This window comes from Entelurus aequoreus, linkage group LG06, assembly GCF_033978785.1.
Source record: "Entelurus aequoreus isolate RoL-2023_Sb linkage group LG06, RoL_Eaeq_v1.1, whole genome shotgun sequence".
NCBI lineage: Eukaryota > Metazoa > Chordata > Actinopteri > Syngnathiformes > Syngnathidae > Entelurus > Entelurus aequoreus.
The window spans coordinates 59,635,001-59,651,523 of record NC_084736.1 but is presented as its reverse complement, the minus strand read 5'-3'; the positions used below and the strand labels follow the sequence as shown (position 1 = coordinate 59,651,523).

Sequence of the window (16,523 nt, the reverse complement as noted above, 5' to 3'; positions counted from 1 at the left end):
AATCTGATACATCTGAGATATCACTAAGATTTAGAACTTTGTCGTAAAAATCTCCTTCCGCGTCTGTCCCTGACACCCACATTTCAGGCTGGACGCTCTGGAAACACTCTGTGGAAACGCTACCCACCCACACTGCTTGGTGCCTCGTCTGAGCTGCTGTGACTTAGATTACCATAATAACTAGTACCGTATTTTTCTGAGTATAAGTCACACCGGCCGAAAATGCATAATAAAGAAGGAAAAAAACATATATAAGTCGCATTTTGGGGGGAAATTTATTTGATAAAACCCAACACCAAGAATAGACATTTGAAAGGCAATTTAAAATAAATAAAGAATAGTGAACAACAGGCTGAATAAGTGTACGTTATATGAGGCATAAATAACCAACTGAGAACGTGCCTGGTATGTTAACGTAACATATTATGGTAAGAGTCATTCAAATAACTATAACATATAGAACATGCTATACGTTTACCAAACAATCTGTCACTCCTAATCGCTAAATCCCATGAAATCTTATACGTCTAGTCTCTTACGTGAATGAGCTAAATAATATTATTTTATATTTTACGGTAATGTGTTAATAATTTCACACATAAGTCGCTCCTGAGTATAAATCGCACCTCCGGCCAAACTGAAAAAAACTGCAACTTATAGTCCGAAAAATACGGTATATCATGCAAAAGCGCAGATTACAACCATTGAAATACTTTGTATAGTTCAAGATTTACGTTAATTTGTAAACATCACTGCACATCATAATGGCAGCTACAGTTTCCATCTTAAAGATCTAAAAAAGTTATTTGGGAATGTCCTTAATTTGCCCAGGTCTTCTGTATACGTATATGTAATAAATAGCCTATTACACACTTACATTTTTGCTATTATAGGAACAATGCAAGTATTCCTTTCAAATGTTATTGTCCTTGGTTTATTTACCATTGTAATTTGAAGATCAAGAATGTTTAATAATCCCAAATTAGTAAATGAAACAATAATAATACAAATAAAAAAATGGACTCTAAACTCTGTTAGCAAAAATTGCACTTTAATAAATATATTGAACATTTGAAATTGCAGTGTTTTACCCCAATTGAAAAAAACTGGACAGGGTGTTTTATTTGTCTATTCTTGTTGTTGTTTTTGGCTTAACTGTCCCACAAATTGGGCATGCTTTCTTGTTCGTCCGTGTTAAGGAGTTCAACTTGCTCATTCATTTCGAGGCTAAAATATACAGTATTTAAAAGTTAAAAGTTAAAGTACCACTGATAGTCACACACACACTAGGTGTGGTGAAATTACCCTCTGCATTTGACCCATTCCCTTGTTCCACCCCCTGGGAGGTGAGGGGAGCAGTGAGCAGCAGCAGTAACCACGCTCGGGAATCTTTTTCATGATTTAACCCTCAATTCCAACCCTTGATGCTGAGTGCCAAGCAGGGAGGTAATGGTTCCCATTTGTATAGTCTTTGGTATGACTCGGCCGGGGTTTGAACTCACGACCTACCGATCTCAGGGCGGACACTGAGCAGGTCTTTTTAGGTATCAATAACATATGTATATTTTTATGTATTTGTTACAATTGTTGTTACATAGTAGTGCTTCTCACTTGGAGGCTCTCCGTCTGTGCATTCTTTGTGAATAAGCTAGCGGTCCCATGTTCTCCTACAGAGACAAAGATTGTGAATTCACTCAGTTCATCAGATTCCGCTATTGAATAAACATGCTCGGGTGCTGTTCAGGTGCTGATCCACAGTGACCCCTTTCGCACCCCGTTTGAACGAAGAAGAAAGAAAGAGAAGAAGAAAACAAACACGGACATGGCAGGATGCGTCGTTTTGAGGGCAGTCTTATTTAGGTGCCTCCACTTCAACTGCGTCCTCCCTCGGTCAGTCAAGTTGTAGTTTTTAGCGCTTCCATATTGAGTCTACTGACAGATATAAGTTACAGCTTTACGCTACTTTGTATTAGAAATGGCAACAACGGTGGATGCATGTGCATGTACGAGCCAATCTGCCCTACAATAAGAGGATAGAGAAAAAGAAGGTGATAATTGACTACAACGGCGGACTCGTGCAAAGCTCTTAGGGTAAAACTTTACCATATATGGAGATATCCGCTGACTTCACACTTAGGAAAAACGTCACAAATTGGGCAAATTCCAAACAACTTGTTTGGAGGAAGTATGAAGGAAAGCAAGATTATTTTATAAATATCTCCGCTAGGCCTCCATGGTTTGATTTCAAATATGCGGGACTTATGCAGATCACAAATACACAAAAAGAGGTACTAATAGGTAAGAAAGGGTGGTTTTGCATAATAGGTCCCTTTAAAAAAAGCAAATCATGTATGTTTTTTGGGGGGAGGCATTTTTTTTCTTATCATTCTTTTTAGGTATGCTTGTGTATCTATGGAGTAATTCACCGTATTATGCAAAAGTCTTTAAAGGCCTACTGAAATGAATTTTTTTTATTTAAACGGGGATAGCAGATCCATTCTATGTGTCATACTTGATCATTTCGCGATATTGCCATATTTTTGCTGAAAGGATTTAGTAGAGAACATCGACGATAAAGTTCGCAACTTTTGGTCGCTGATAAAAAAAGCCTTGCCTGTACCGGAAGTAGCGTTACGTCACAGGTTGAAATGCTCCTCACATTTCCCCGTTGTTTACAATGCAGCGAGAGCGATTCGGACCGAGAAAGCGACGATTACCCCATTAATTTGAGCCAGGATGAAAGATTTGTGGATGAGGAACGTGAGAGTGAAGGACTAGAGTGCAGTGCAGGACGTATCTTTTTTCGCTCTGACTGTAACTTAGGTGCAAGGTCTCATTGGATTCCACACTTTCTCCTTTTTCTATTGTGGATCACGGATGTGTATTTTAAACCACCTCGGATACTATATCCTCTTGAAAATGAGAGTCGAGAAGGCGAAATGGACATTCACAGTGACTTTTATCCCCACGACAATACATCGGCGAAACACTTTAGCTACGGAGCTAATGTGATAGCATCGTGCTTAAATGCATATAGAAACAAAATAAATAAACCCCTGACTGGAAGGATAGACAGAAAATCAACAATACTATTAAACCATGTACATGTAACTACACGGTTAATGCTTTCCAGCCTGGCGAAGCTTAACAATGCTGTTGCTAACGATGCCATTGAAGCTAACTTAGCAACGGGACCTCACAGAGCTATGCTAAAAACATTAGCTATCCACCTACGCCAGCCAGCCCTCATCTGCTCATCAACACCCGTGCTCACCTGCGTTCCAGCGATCTTCACCCGATCACCGATGCGGTCGGCGGCCCGGAGACGGAGGAGGTCAAGGTGAGGTCGCCGGCTAGCGCGTCTGCTATCCATCTCAAAGTCCTCCTGGTTGTGTTGCTGTAGTCCGCCGCTAATACACCGATCCCACCTACAACTGTCTTCTTTGCAGTCGTCATTGTTCATTAAACAAATTGCAAAATATTCACCAACACAGATGTCCAGAATACTGTGGAATTTTGGGATGAAAACAGAGCTTTTTGTATTGGATTCAATGGGGAACGAATACTTCCGTTTCAACGATTGACGTCACGCGCATATGTCATCATACATAGACGTTTTCAACCGGAAGTGTCGCTGGGAAGTTTAAATTGCACTTTATAAGTTAACCCGGCCGTATTGGCATGTGTTGCAATGTTAAGATTTCATCATTGATATATAAACTATCAGACTGCGTGGTCGGTAGTAGTGGGTTTCAGTAGGCCTTTAAATAATGGTTGAAGTAAATAAAATGCATATGGAACTTCTCTTACAGGTGTGCAGAAGCACAATTATGTGTGTGTGGCCAAAGATAGCAACACACATCTGGAGGAACACCATTGTGATGCACTTCATCCCCCTTTACCACCGCATACATCCTGTCAGCTACCAGCCTGTCCGCCAAGGCCAGTATCATAAAGTTATGGCACATACGGAAGTAAAACGCTTATACTGAATTCTGATTGTTTTACAGCTGGACCACGGGAGCGTTTGGACCCTGCAGTTCTTCCTGTGGCGGAGGAGAGAGAATACGTCAAGTGAGATGTATTCAGAAACACGGCGCTAATGTCGTGAGTGTTCTAGATTCGGACTGTCCAGCTGATTTGATGCCAAACGCTGTTGAAACATGCAACCTTCAACATTGTCCTGCCAGGTAGTAAGTGTGCACTAAACAGCTTGTGTTGCATTTAATGCCATGCATACATGCTGTGTGTGTGTGTGTTGCAAGATGGCTTGTGTCAGAGCGAGGGGGCTGTTCAGCAGTGTGCGGGCCAGGAGAAGTACAAAGGAGAGTGGCGTGTGTGCGGCGAGAAGATGGCCGTGAGGTCGAAGTTGATGAAAGTTTGTGCTCATATCAAATAAGACCCCCTGAATCTGTCGCCTGTGTGGTGGACATCTGTCCCACTGGATGGGATGCAAAGGAAGAGGTACGATACGATTTGCTCAGTTACAGCTGATTGTATTACCTATTCTGTGTTAACCTCTTAAGGCCCAAGCTGTTTGTTTACATGCTTTTTTTTATTTCTCTTTGCTATTTGGGCTTATTGGACCCTAATTAGAATAAAAACTAAAAATCATCTTTTAATATGATGTACTTAGTCCATAAGTGCACAAACGTGTACTTCGTGTGTAGTGACATGCAAATTTTTATTTTTACACTTTTTTTTTCCAAATTCCATTGTATGTTATACTCTTCTGACACCACCAGATGGCAGTATAAGTGTCCATATGTCGGCATAAGACCCCAATTCAGTAGTGTACACAATTTTGGAAATAAGAGCTAAAAGGTGCTGTCCACGCATGTGGCCACTAAGGCCTTTAGAGGTTTTATGTGTTTTATGTTGCACGATTGCACCAAGAAAAACTCCCAGTTTGTGAACCCGTTCTCCAACAATGGCAATAAAAACTATTCTGATTCTGATTCTATAAATTCTGACTCTGATTACATTGTTGTATTTCATTTCAATATGTTTCTTTAAACAGGGTCAGCCTACTCTGAAGTCTGCTTTGATGCCACGTTCCAAGTCAGCTCCTGTGCACGTGTGGAGTCCTGTTAGCAGCCAGTGCTCAAAGAGCTGTGGCAATGGTAAGCAAACATGGCCAATCACTCCTACTTGAGTATAAATGCACAATAAAATTAACTGTAAAATATTGTTGCTACTAAGCAAAGTTTCCTAGCATTAATCAAATAAATTATGGCTAGTTGAGCAACAATTGTGTTCCCATGTTTAGTTTTTACTAATTGTTTTTTATCGAGTCTGCACTTTGTCTGTGTTATTATTATTATTGGCTTTTATCGAGTTTGCACTTTGTCTGTATTATTTCTATTATCATTATTATCGACTCATCTTTGCCTTATTCTATTTTTTATTTTCCTATTTTAATGATGTTGGATCTGTGTTGTTGTTGTTGTTGGGGACAAGTGTTGTAAATTAGCTTTGGCTACAAACACTATGATAACTGTTTCATATGTCTATGTTTTTGTATCTGTCCCTATTTCAAATAAACCTCTATAATAATAAAATCTGATTGCATATTTAACTAGAAAAACCAGGCCCTAAGAATTCTGTAAACAAATTCTGAATCCAGACGGTGGTCCAGATCAACCCCCGAAATCTAATAATTTGTTCCTCATCCCATTTCTGACTTTTCCTGAAAGTTGAATCAAAATTCACAATATAGTTTTATCCTTGGTTTTTTACTCAGTCTGACAAATAGTGAAATATTCAAAAAAAGTCACATGGTCCCCAGTGTGGTTGCCGATATTGACAGTATTCGATATGAATTACCATATTTTTCAGATTATAAATCGCTCCGGAGTATAAATCGCACCGGCCGAAAATCCATAATAAAGAAGGAAAAAAACATAAGTCGCACTAGAGTATAAGTCGCATTTTTTGGGGAAATTTATTTGATAAAATCCAACACCAAGAATAGGCATTTAATAGGCAATTTAAAATAAATAAAGAATAGTGAACAGGCTGAATAAGTGTACGTTATATGAGGCATAAATAATGAACTGAGAACGTGCCTGGTATGTTAACGTAACATATTATGGTGAGAGTCGTTTTCTGCTGCATATTTCACTACTTCCAGCTTGTAACCTGCAGTATATGATTTCCTTTTCGGTGCCATTTTTGTTCAGCCCTTCTCAGTTTTTATAAGTTACCGCCAATGTTGAAATGATCAATTTTCATAGGTACGGAAGTAGCAGGTAGCATCTTTTTTTTCACAATGCACTTCTGCCATGACCAATCTAATTCTAGGATCGTGAACTTATGAAGCCACCTCGGATGAGAAGCGAAACGTCTTCCAAGACAAACCAAACAGTCCAGTTGTGATCGATTGATTACCTTGAGATGACAATGACCTGGATGAATGACACATCTTACCTAAAGTTTGTTCTCTCCTGCAGGAACAATGCAGGTGTGGTTTTCCTGCATGGACCATCAGACCAGAGGGAGTTTACCTGACTTCCACTGCGATCCTTCAACCAAACCATCTCCTAAATCTGAGAACTGCAACACATCACCTTGTCCTCCCATGTGAGACCCTGAGAAAATGTCATAGTCGAAACACACCTTAGTATGATGCAGTGCAGGAATACCACACAATGCTAATTCAAATTGAGCATTTTTTTTTTTTGCTATGTACATGTTTTATGAAGGCTCATTGTGTGAATGCTCCAAAGCATTCACACATGGTTTTCTACACCAAAATCCATCTATTTATTATTCAACTTCTTCAACTTATTACTCTTCTTCTCCAGATTTTGGCACGCTCTACCTTCCACATTTTTCACTTGATTCAAACCGTTCCAACTTCAAACTGTTCAGCCTATTCGGGAATCGCGGGCTTTTCCTTCACACATTCCAAAAATTCCCAGATTTTCCAGAATTCTAGGTTTTCTGGGACATTTTTCTCATTGAAAATTAATTGGCCACTTTTCAAACTTTCCCCATTTCCCCATTTTTCAACCGATTCAAACCATTCCACCATCCTGGAAATTCAAACTATCATTTTTACAAGTCCAAAAAGATTCCAGGATTTTCCAGAATTCCTGCTTTTCCAAAGCCCCATTTCTACCTTTTTTTCTGGCGACTCCTCCTTCCACATTTTTCAGCCCACTTCAACCGTTCCACCGTCAAAACATTCCTCTTAATCAGGACAAAAAAATGAAATTGTTTTTTGAACTGGAAAAATTCCAGGTTTTCCCAAAATTCTAGGAATTCCCTAATACCATTTCTCAATTCAACATGTTACTACTTCAGCATTTCTCCACCGATTTGAAAAATGTCAACACCAACCATTTCAACTCATTCAAGTTTGGTTTTTTTACCATTTTCAAAAAAAAAAATCACATTTCCAGGAAGTTCCCTTTGAAACGAATGGGACATTTTTCCAAGTTGCACAATTTCCAAATGTTTCAACATATTCAACCCATTCCAACATCAACACATTCCACTCATCCTGGACATCCAAACTAACAATTTCCCAAGTTCCACACCAAATTCCGGTTTCCCAATCCAATCCACTTTATTTATACAGCACATTTAAACAACAAAAATGTTTCCAAAGTGCTACACAACAATATTAAAAACAATCCCTGGAAATTCAAACCCTTCAACATTCAAACCATTCCAAGATTCAAACTATTCTTACATTCATACTACATTCTGTCAGCATTTCAGTTCAACTTCAGCATTGGAGCATTCACATGCAATTCCTTCAGGAATTGCCTCATCTAGTCACCTAATGTATTGCCCAATGACTCAGCTCTATCGGTGAGCTGAGGAATATATTCTACCACCAGGTGGCGGTCTAAGCTAGGAGTTTGCAGCACAACATGTGGAGGAGGGGTTGCCAACAGGGTGCTGTACTGTGCCATGGAAACAGACAGTGAGGAGAAAGTGGTGGAAGATTCTGAATGCAGAGACTTTCCTCGACCCACAACAGTGGTGTCATGTAACATCCACGACTGCCCGGCACGGTAACACAGCAAAACACGTAATCATACCTTATTTTTAGCCATAATGCAAAAAAAATAAAAAATCACTGTCCTTTGTGCAGATGGAAGCTTCTGAGTACTTCGCCGTGCTCTGTGTCTTGTAACCTGGGTGTAGCCCACAGGACTGTGTCCTGTGTCCAGTTTGTCCAAGGCAAGGAGAGCGTGGTACCGGAAGACCGCTGCCGTGCAGGAATCAAACCAGCCACCACTGTGCCCTGCCTGGTGCAGGTGTGCACATATAAATGGGATGCAAAACCGTGGAGCCAGGTACATCCATCCGAATTGTTTCTATCAATCAATCAATGTTTATTTATATAGCCCTAAATCACAAGTGTCTCAAAGGGCTGTACAAGCCACAACAACATCCTCGGTACAGAGCCCACATACGGGCAAGGAAAACTCACCCCAGTTTCTAGATATGCAAAACAATAATAAAACAGTTACTAAAACATGAAAATATAATCTAGTATCAGTTTACTGCACATGAATGTGCATAATTGGGTGAATGCTACAGAGTATTAACATGAGCATTTATGAACATTAGCATGTGCCTCACAATAAGAAAGTCCTGAGTTTGATCCCCGCGCTCGTTCTGTATGGAGTTCGCATGTTCTCCCCGTGACTGCGTGGGTTCCCCTCCGGGTACTCCGTCTTCCTCCCACCTCCAAAAACATGCACCTGGGGATAGGTTGATTGGCAACACTAAATTGGCCCTAGTGTGTGAATGTGAGTGTGAATGTTGTCTGTCTATCTCTGTTGGCCCTGCGATGAGGTGGCGACGTGTCCAGGATGTACCCCGCCTTCCGCCCGAGTGCAGCTGGGATAGGCTCCAGCATCCCCCGCGACTCCCAAAAGGGACAAGCGGTAGATAATAGATGGATGGATGGACGCCTTAGATCAGTGGTGTCAAACTTACGGCCCGCGAACAGGTTTTATACGGCCCGCGGGATGAGTTTGCCATGTATAAAAATGAACCTGAAATTTTTTAATGAAAGAAACCGCTGTTCTAAATGTATCCAGTGGATGTCGCAATAGCAACTATTTGTATATTTGTAGATGATGCTAAATATGTACAAAATAAACCACATGATGTTAGTACATCAGTCGAGGACAATTATTAAACTTATTGAAAATAACATACTGTAATTTCATTTGGATATAATTTTTTTTATCCTGATAGATTGAAAATGAACACCAACACTAACATGATTTATTCAGAAAATATATTGATTGACTGATTGATTGAAACTTTTATTAGTAGATTGCACAGTACAGTACATATTCCGTACAATTGACCACTAAATGGTAACACCCGAATACGTTTTTCAACTTGTTTAAGTCGGGGTCCACGTAAATCAATTCATGGTAAACGACAAATAAATAACGACAAATAAAGATCGAATACTATTAACCGCAACAGGGTCCCTCTAAAAACAAAAACAACAACATTATGCTTGTTCTATTTTTAAACATAGAAAACAATCTTAAGTTGCCTTTATTTGTAAGTTATCGTACCGTGATTTTACCAGTACGGCCCACTTCGGAGAAGATTTTCCTCCATGTGGCCCCCCATTTAAAATGAGTTTGACACCTCTGCCTTAGAGTCATATCTTTTGATACTTAACGCATGTGTATCGTTAGCATGCTAACATTAACATGTCAGTTTTGTTTAACTATTTTTGAAAGTATACACCCGAGTCATATTTTGGTGATTGACGTATGCTAATTTTTTTGGTTACCTGACACTTTCTGGCAAGCTTGCTAATTGTTACCATTTCAGTTCGGCTTTTGGGCTTTCACGCACAATTTCTACTGAAATGGCCTTTCTTGTTGTGAAAATACTGTTTCATGCTAGTACTGTCGTTTTCTCCTTGCATTGCAGTGCTCAGTGTCCTGTGGATATGGAATCCAGTCCAGAGCAGTGTCATGCATGGGTCCCTCTAAGCCAGAGCCCCTCAGCCCTCTCCTTTGCATGCACATACCCAAGCCCATCACCATCCAGGGCTGCAGCGTGGGCAGCTGCACGGACGTGCCGGTGCCCCCAACCTTAGTTGTTATTCCCGCAACAGTGAGAGCGAATTCCCACGCCTCTCCCATCCCGACGAACGCAATTCCGCCACAGTACCGTAGAAGAAAATTACTTCCAAGTCCATCCAGCACATCAACCAGCCCTTCACGTGAACACAGTAATAATTGCTTTAACACTCTCTTCAATCATCCCCACGGGACAGTTTATTATTGTTTGCTCCTCACCAGATGCATGCGGACAGCTCCTCTTGCAACAGTCAGGCACGGTGGACTTGAGGAACGTTACCGGTCGCTGCACTTTAGGCATAGGTCGACCCCTGGGTGAGGTCATTCACGTCAAAGTAGAGTCGAGCTCCTTAAACTGTGAAAACGGTGAGTGAGCATGATTTACTGTCATACAACATAGTACACATTTCTGGGACTAAAACGTGTCTCTACAGGGGAATACGCTGCCTTTTTTGATCGGTTGGCGCTTGTGAGTAAGTGCAATCGGGCAGCAGCTAGCGTGCTGACAACCAGAACCAACGTACTTCTTGTTGGTCAGCATCTGCTCGTTTCTGGGAATGGAGTTTTGTTCACCTACAGCTCACAAAGAAACACAAAAAAGAGCCATTATCAAGGTATGAGAGCACAAAGTTAATATTAAAGATGTATTGAACTGTTCTTTTTTCAGGGACAAATGATCAACGACGTGTATCTTTAACGATTTTTAAGAAATAATAATCGGCCGCAAAAGTTTACATTTATTTAGGGTTTCTCTCAAATGAACACAGTGCACTGCAAAAAGTCAGTGTTCAAAAACAAGAAAAAACAAAACAAAAATTAGGGGTATTTTATTTGAACCACGCAAAAGTATCTGCCAATAGAACAAGAAAATTTGGCTTGTCAAGACTTTCTAAAACAACTAAAATTAGCTAACCTCAATGAACCCGAAAATACCTTAAAATAAGTATATTCTCACTAATAACAAGTGCACTTTTCTTGGTAGAAATAAAAAAACATGAGACCTTTTTGCTCAATATGTTGAAAAATATTCTTAGATTAAGTAAATGCTAGTGCCATTATCTTGACATAATGATATGCGCTCGGCATTACATTTCTTGAAACCAGCAAACTTATACTAAAAACTAATTTATTGTTCTTAATGGAAAGGCAACAAGGCAACCGCTCGTTACTCTCGGGGTCTCCTAGCCGCTCAGGCAAATCATATGGTCTAAAAATGCATTTTTCCATCGATAACATGACATCATCACACCAAGTGCCTGCTCTTTCAGTCAATTAGTGCGCATATATACAGCCCAACCCCCGAAATGTTTTAATTGTAATTTTGAAGAATTCCTCTGAATGTGCATGAACTATTTCTGTTCAAAATTGTTAGAAATGTCACATGTTAAATGTTTGAATATTAACTGTCAGTTTACTGTACTGTGCCAACTGTACTACTTTATGAGTACGCATTTTCTATTGTTTCATTGAAAATAGTCCATTTGGCTGTCATCTGTTTTAATTATGAGACAAAATTGTGTCAAAGTCATGATTTATTTTTTCATGCTTGAAATAAGAAATTATTACTTTAAAAAAGTATTTTTATACTTGTGAGTGTTGATGACACAGTTTTGCAACAGTTGATATTCTAGTTTCAAGCATGTTTTACTCAATATAAGTCATACAATCTCAGCTACAAGCTGTAATATCTTACTGAGATAATTTAGGAACAAAACCCTTAAAACAAGTAAAACATTCTAACATAAATTCTGCTTAGTGAGAAGAATTATCTTATCAGACAGAAAATAAGCAAATATCACCCTTATTTGAGATATTTAATCTTACTTAGATTTCAGTTTTTGCAGTGTGGCATCTCAACTTAAGTGCTTTGAGATAAGAGCTGTCTCTCGTCTAAGTCGCAAACAAAAATTTGAGTGACAAACATTCCTGTCATTAGTTGGCGTAGCGAATGTTACAGTGAACCTCGTAAGATTGACCCCAAAACACCCACTGTACTTGCTAGCATTATCTTATGGCTAGCGATTGACATAGCTTTGTGTTCCAACAATGGTGTCGTGGCATCATGATGCCGGCGGTCGTCTTTCCAAGATGCAGAGGAACGTCAGGAAGCAGACTGCGGGTAAGAAGAATGCTTTAATGTCCAATAAATCAGACGGGATACAAAAACAAACAAGACAAGCGTGCTGAAAGCACGGGAAGCTAACGGAATAGCTAACAAGGAAGCTTGGCATGTAAACCGGAAGACAAATGGTAAAGCTTAGCTCAGGAATCGAAAATACTTAGCCGTAACGAGTTGCATGGAAGCAAACAAAAGCACCATTGCCGAGAGAGGCAGGAGGACGGAATAAATAGCTCTCTGATTAGCGCCCAGGAGCAGGTGAGCGTCCAGAACACTAATCAGAGGCAGGTGAAAGCAATCTGCAGTCATGGCAACTAAAACACAAAACAAGGGTGCTGAAACAGAACTTAAACAAGTGAATCAAAACTAGACTATAAATATGGGACCCATTACCTTGCTGCTTGGCACTCAGCATCAAGGGTTGGAATTGAGGGTTAAATCACCAAAATGATTCCAGAGAAACTACCACCCTAGTCTGCCAATCCAGAGGCACTACGCCCAATGTCAATGCAATGCTGCAGAGTCTTGTCAACCACGACAGCCCCACAGCATCCAGACCCTTAATGAACTCCGGGCGGGTGTCATCCACCGCGGGGCCCTGCCACTGAGGAGCTTCTTAACTACCTCGGCAACTTCCGCCCCAGAAATAGGAGAGCCCACCGCGGAGTCCCCTGGCGCTGCTTCCTCATTGGAAGACGTGTAGGTGGGATTGAAGAGATCTTCAAAGTATTCCTTACACCGATTCACAACATCCCCATTCGACGTCAGCACCACTATACACAGAGTTGACAGTGCACTGTTTCCCCCTCCTGAGGCGGCGGATGGTTAACCAGAATCGCTTCAAAGCTGTCCGGAAGTCGTTTTCTATGGCTTCTACGAACTCCCATGTCCGAATGTTTGCCTCTGCAACCGCCAAAGCCGCACACCGCTTGGCCCCTTGGTACCTGTCCGCTGCCTCCGGAGTCCCATGAGCCAAAAGGACCCGATAGGACTCTTTTCTTCAGCTTGACGGCATCCCTTACCATTGGTGTCCACCAGCGGGTTCTGGTACAACCGCAACGGCAGGCACGAAACATGGTCCACTCGGACTCAATATCCAGCACCTCCCTCATAACATGTTTGAAGTTCTTCCAGATGTGGGAATTGAAACTCTCTCTGACGGGATACTCTGCCAGAAGTTCCCACCAGACCCTTAGTATGAGTTTTGGCCAGCCAGGTCTGTCTGCATCCTCCCCCACCACTTTTCATTTGTATTTAAATCTTCTAAAATTGTTCTCTGATTGCAATTTCTGTTCAAATGAAGCCAACAAACCATGTCTTTTGATAACAAAATATTGGTATCAGGACAACCCTACATGGGATAGAAGACATTTTTGAAGGCCTTTCATGCAAACAGCAATCCCACTGTCAAAGCCAACGACAGTCGTTGAAGTGTAATTTCCCCTCTTTAGCATTGAGGTATTGTGTGGCAGAACAATCGCTGTAGATCGACTACTACCAGTCCAAAATAGTCAGAATCCCCCAGGTAAGCATTCTATTCAGTTGTAAACAAATGGCACAAATGGTTAGAAACATTCTGGTCACAGAAGGTGACCAGAATGTTTCTAACTTCTGTTATTTGTTGGAGGCTACATTGCAGTCTTTTAGGAATGGTTGAAAGGACAGTGTTGCATGTAGGAGACAGGTGGTTGTCACAGACCACCTCCTCTGTTCAGGGATAGTTTTTCAACCTTGACATAGATGGCTTTCCTCACTCATCTTTCGTACCATCCAAAAGACACTAATTTATTCTAAGACAAACCAAACAGTCCAGTTGTGATCGATTGTATGGCCTGAGATGACAATGACCTGGATCAGGGGTCGGCAACCCACGGCTCCGGAGCCGCATGCGGCTCCTTGACCACTCTGATGCGGCTCAGCTACATACATGCCGACCCCCGATTTTCCCAGGAGACTTATGGATCTCAGTGCCTCTAATAGATTACTCCCAGGGAAAAAATAATTCTATTTACACTCTAATTACTAAATAAAGGGCGTGCCCTAATTGCACTGCAGTAATTGTCCTCTATAGCATTTACATACAGCGTGCCAGTTCAGCCACATGTTGCATGTTGTTATTACTTGCACACACAGGAGACAGCAAAGCATACTTACTCATCAGCCACACAGTTTACACTGACGGTAGCCGTATCAAACAACTTTAACATTGTTACGTTACAAATATGCGCCACACTGTGAACCCACACCAAAAAAGAATGAAAAACACATTTCTGGAGAACATCCCACCGTAACACAACATAAACACAACACAACCATTACCCAGAATCCCATGCAGCCCTAACTCTCCCCCCCCCCCCCTCCGTGCGTTGGTTGAGCGGAAGAGTTAGGGCTGCCTGGGATTCTGGGTATTGGTACCGTCAGTGTAAGATGTGTGGCTGCTGAGGTAGTACGCCTTGCTGTCACTTACGTGAGCAAGCTGAAATTGCATTCTACGTGTGGTCGAGCAGGTACACTGTTAGGGCAGACTGTAGAGGGCGCCAAATGCAGTGTCATCACACTCTGACATTCGGGAGTCTCCCGGGAAAAATGAGAAGGCTGGCAAGTATGACGTATGATGCTATCAAGCGCCATTCATTCAAAACTCGCGGGCTGCACTAACATCAAATTTCCACATTAAAGTGTGTGCCGGTGCGTGTGTCGGAGACCCCTGGTTAACATAGCACAAAGCATTTAAGCTTTGTATGCGGTGTTTTTCATTTTAAATTTAAAATTTTTTTTTGTGGCTCCCATTACTTTCTTTAATTTGTGAAACTTGCCAAAATGTCTCTTTGAGTGGTAAAGGTTGCCGACCCCTGACCTGGATAAATGAGAACAGTCATAGACATAATAAAATATGTCTTAACTAAATTGTCAGTAAAATTAAAGTGCAAATGAAGATACAGCTTCACCACTTTAGTTATACTTTTTGCGCTTGAGAAACTTCTCTATGACATTAACGCCAGACTTCTTTTTGTTTGATATTGTCATTACAGCCACAAGTGGTGGGAAAAGTGTATTACAACTAAGTACCGCTGCGGCCTACACGGACCACAGCTGAAAAACAGATATATTACATTCTGCACCATACTGAAGCAGAGTGTTTAACACTAGCCAAGGATGTTTATATAATATCCGAATGGCAGACATTTATCCATGAAAATATGAAAAAAACGCTGATTCCGTTTTTGACGGAAAAGCAGTTTGAAAGAAATACTGTAGTAGTCCACAGAAGTAATGATGTACAATATTATTACATTACTTCTTAAAACAAAAGTTAGTGGTAATACATGATATAGTATTGTGTAAGAGTTCGTTTTTCTTTTTAATAGGCATGTTGCACGTTAACAGGATGCTGTTTTGGGGGTCCAAGCACAAATTAAATTGATTTTAATTAATTTCAATAGGTGACGTTGATTTGAAATACAAGTGGTAAGTTGAGGTACCACAGTACATAGACGCACTTAAATATTTTTATTCAGTTGCAACAAAGGTTCTCAAATGTATTTTAACTTGAGAAGGATTTATTGCAGCTGCACTTCTAATTTGTCAACATACAATAATTAGGCAGCACTTATTGGGTCGACCAATACTCAGAATAATGGCAAGTCCAAGAAACTCAGTTAAGATGTAAGACAGAGAATTGTTAGGTTACCACAGGTGTGGGTCAGCTTTTGAAGCCATTTTTAACAACATCAACATCAGCATTTCATCAGCACCTTGTTAAAGTCTGAAATAAGACTCATACTGTCACTCTCAAGTTAGAGGGAATTGGTTAAGGTGTTCAAGAACAAACCCAAGAACCACAAAGGCTCATGTTTGCCTGAAATCGACAACGTCAAGTTTAAATGAACTCTACAGCGGTCCACATGGACCAGCCAAATGCCTTCTGGGCTAAAGAGATTTATGGCTCTTGAAGGGAGCCAAATCTTGAAGAGCCATTGCTGTTGAGGAGCCTTTCAAAATACTAGTATCAAGGAAAACTATCAATTATAAGATTTGTGTCACAATAATTCAAATATACATATTCCACCAGTATTTACTGTACTCTATTGGTGGAAAATATTCTAAAATATTAATGTAAATGTATTTATCTTGTGTTTTTATTGTTTTAGGTGGTGCCTTATTGCCATGCTTGGACAATGATATCACTATTTTGTATTTTTTCTTACCTAAAATAAACTTGGCACAATAAAAAATAGACACAATTCATGCAAACTAAATTACTCAAACCACAATACACAAACATGTATACCCTGTAAATAGAAATAAAAAACAACGTTAAATTG

The 16,523-nt window shown here is 40.5% G+C and overlaps 1 protein-coding gene across 2 annotated transcripts in view; it reads left to right on the top strand.

Annotated features, from left to right (window-relative positions):
* Positions 1-16,523, top strand: part of adamts13 (ADAM metallopeptidase with thrombospondin type 1 motif, 13) — a 40,366-nt gene that overhangs the window by 20,461 nt on the left and 3,382 nt on the right. For both annotated transcript variants that reach the window (XM_062051094.1, XM_062051095.1), the window contains 10 exons: positions 3,813-3,942; positions 4,011-4,190; positions 4,266-4,464; positions 5,021-5,123; positions 6,453-6,582; positions 7,851-8,027; positions 8,108-8,312; positions 9,928-10,231; positions 10,302-10,445; positions 10,514-10,693. In XM_062051094.1, coding sequence (XP_061907078.1) covers positions 3,813-3,942; positions 4,011-4,190; positions 4,266-4,464; positions 5,021-5,123; positions 6,453-6,582; positions 7,851-8,027; positions 8,108-8,312; positions 9,928-10,231; positions 10,302-10,445; positions 10,514-10,693 — 1,752 coding nt within the window. The remainder of the gene's footprint in view (positions 1-3,812; positions 3,943-4,010; positions 4,191-4,265; positions 4,465-5,020; positions 5,124-6,452; positions 6,583-7,850; positions 8,028-8,107; positions 8,313-9,927; positions 10,232-10,301; positions 10,446-10,513; positions 10,694-16,523) is intronic.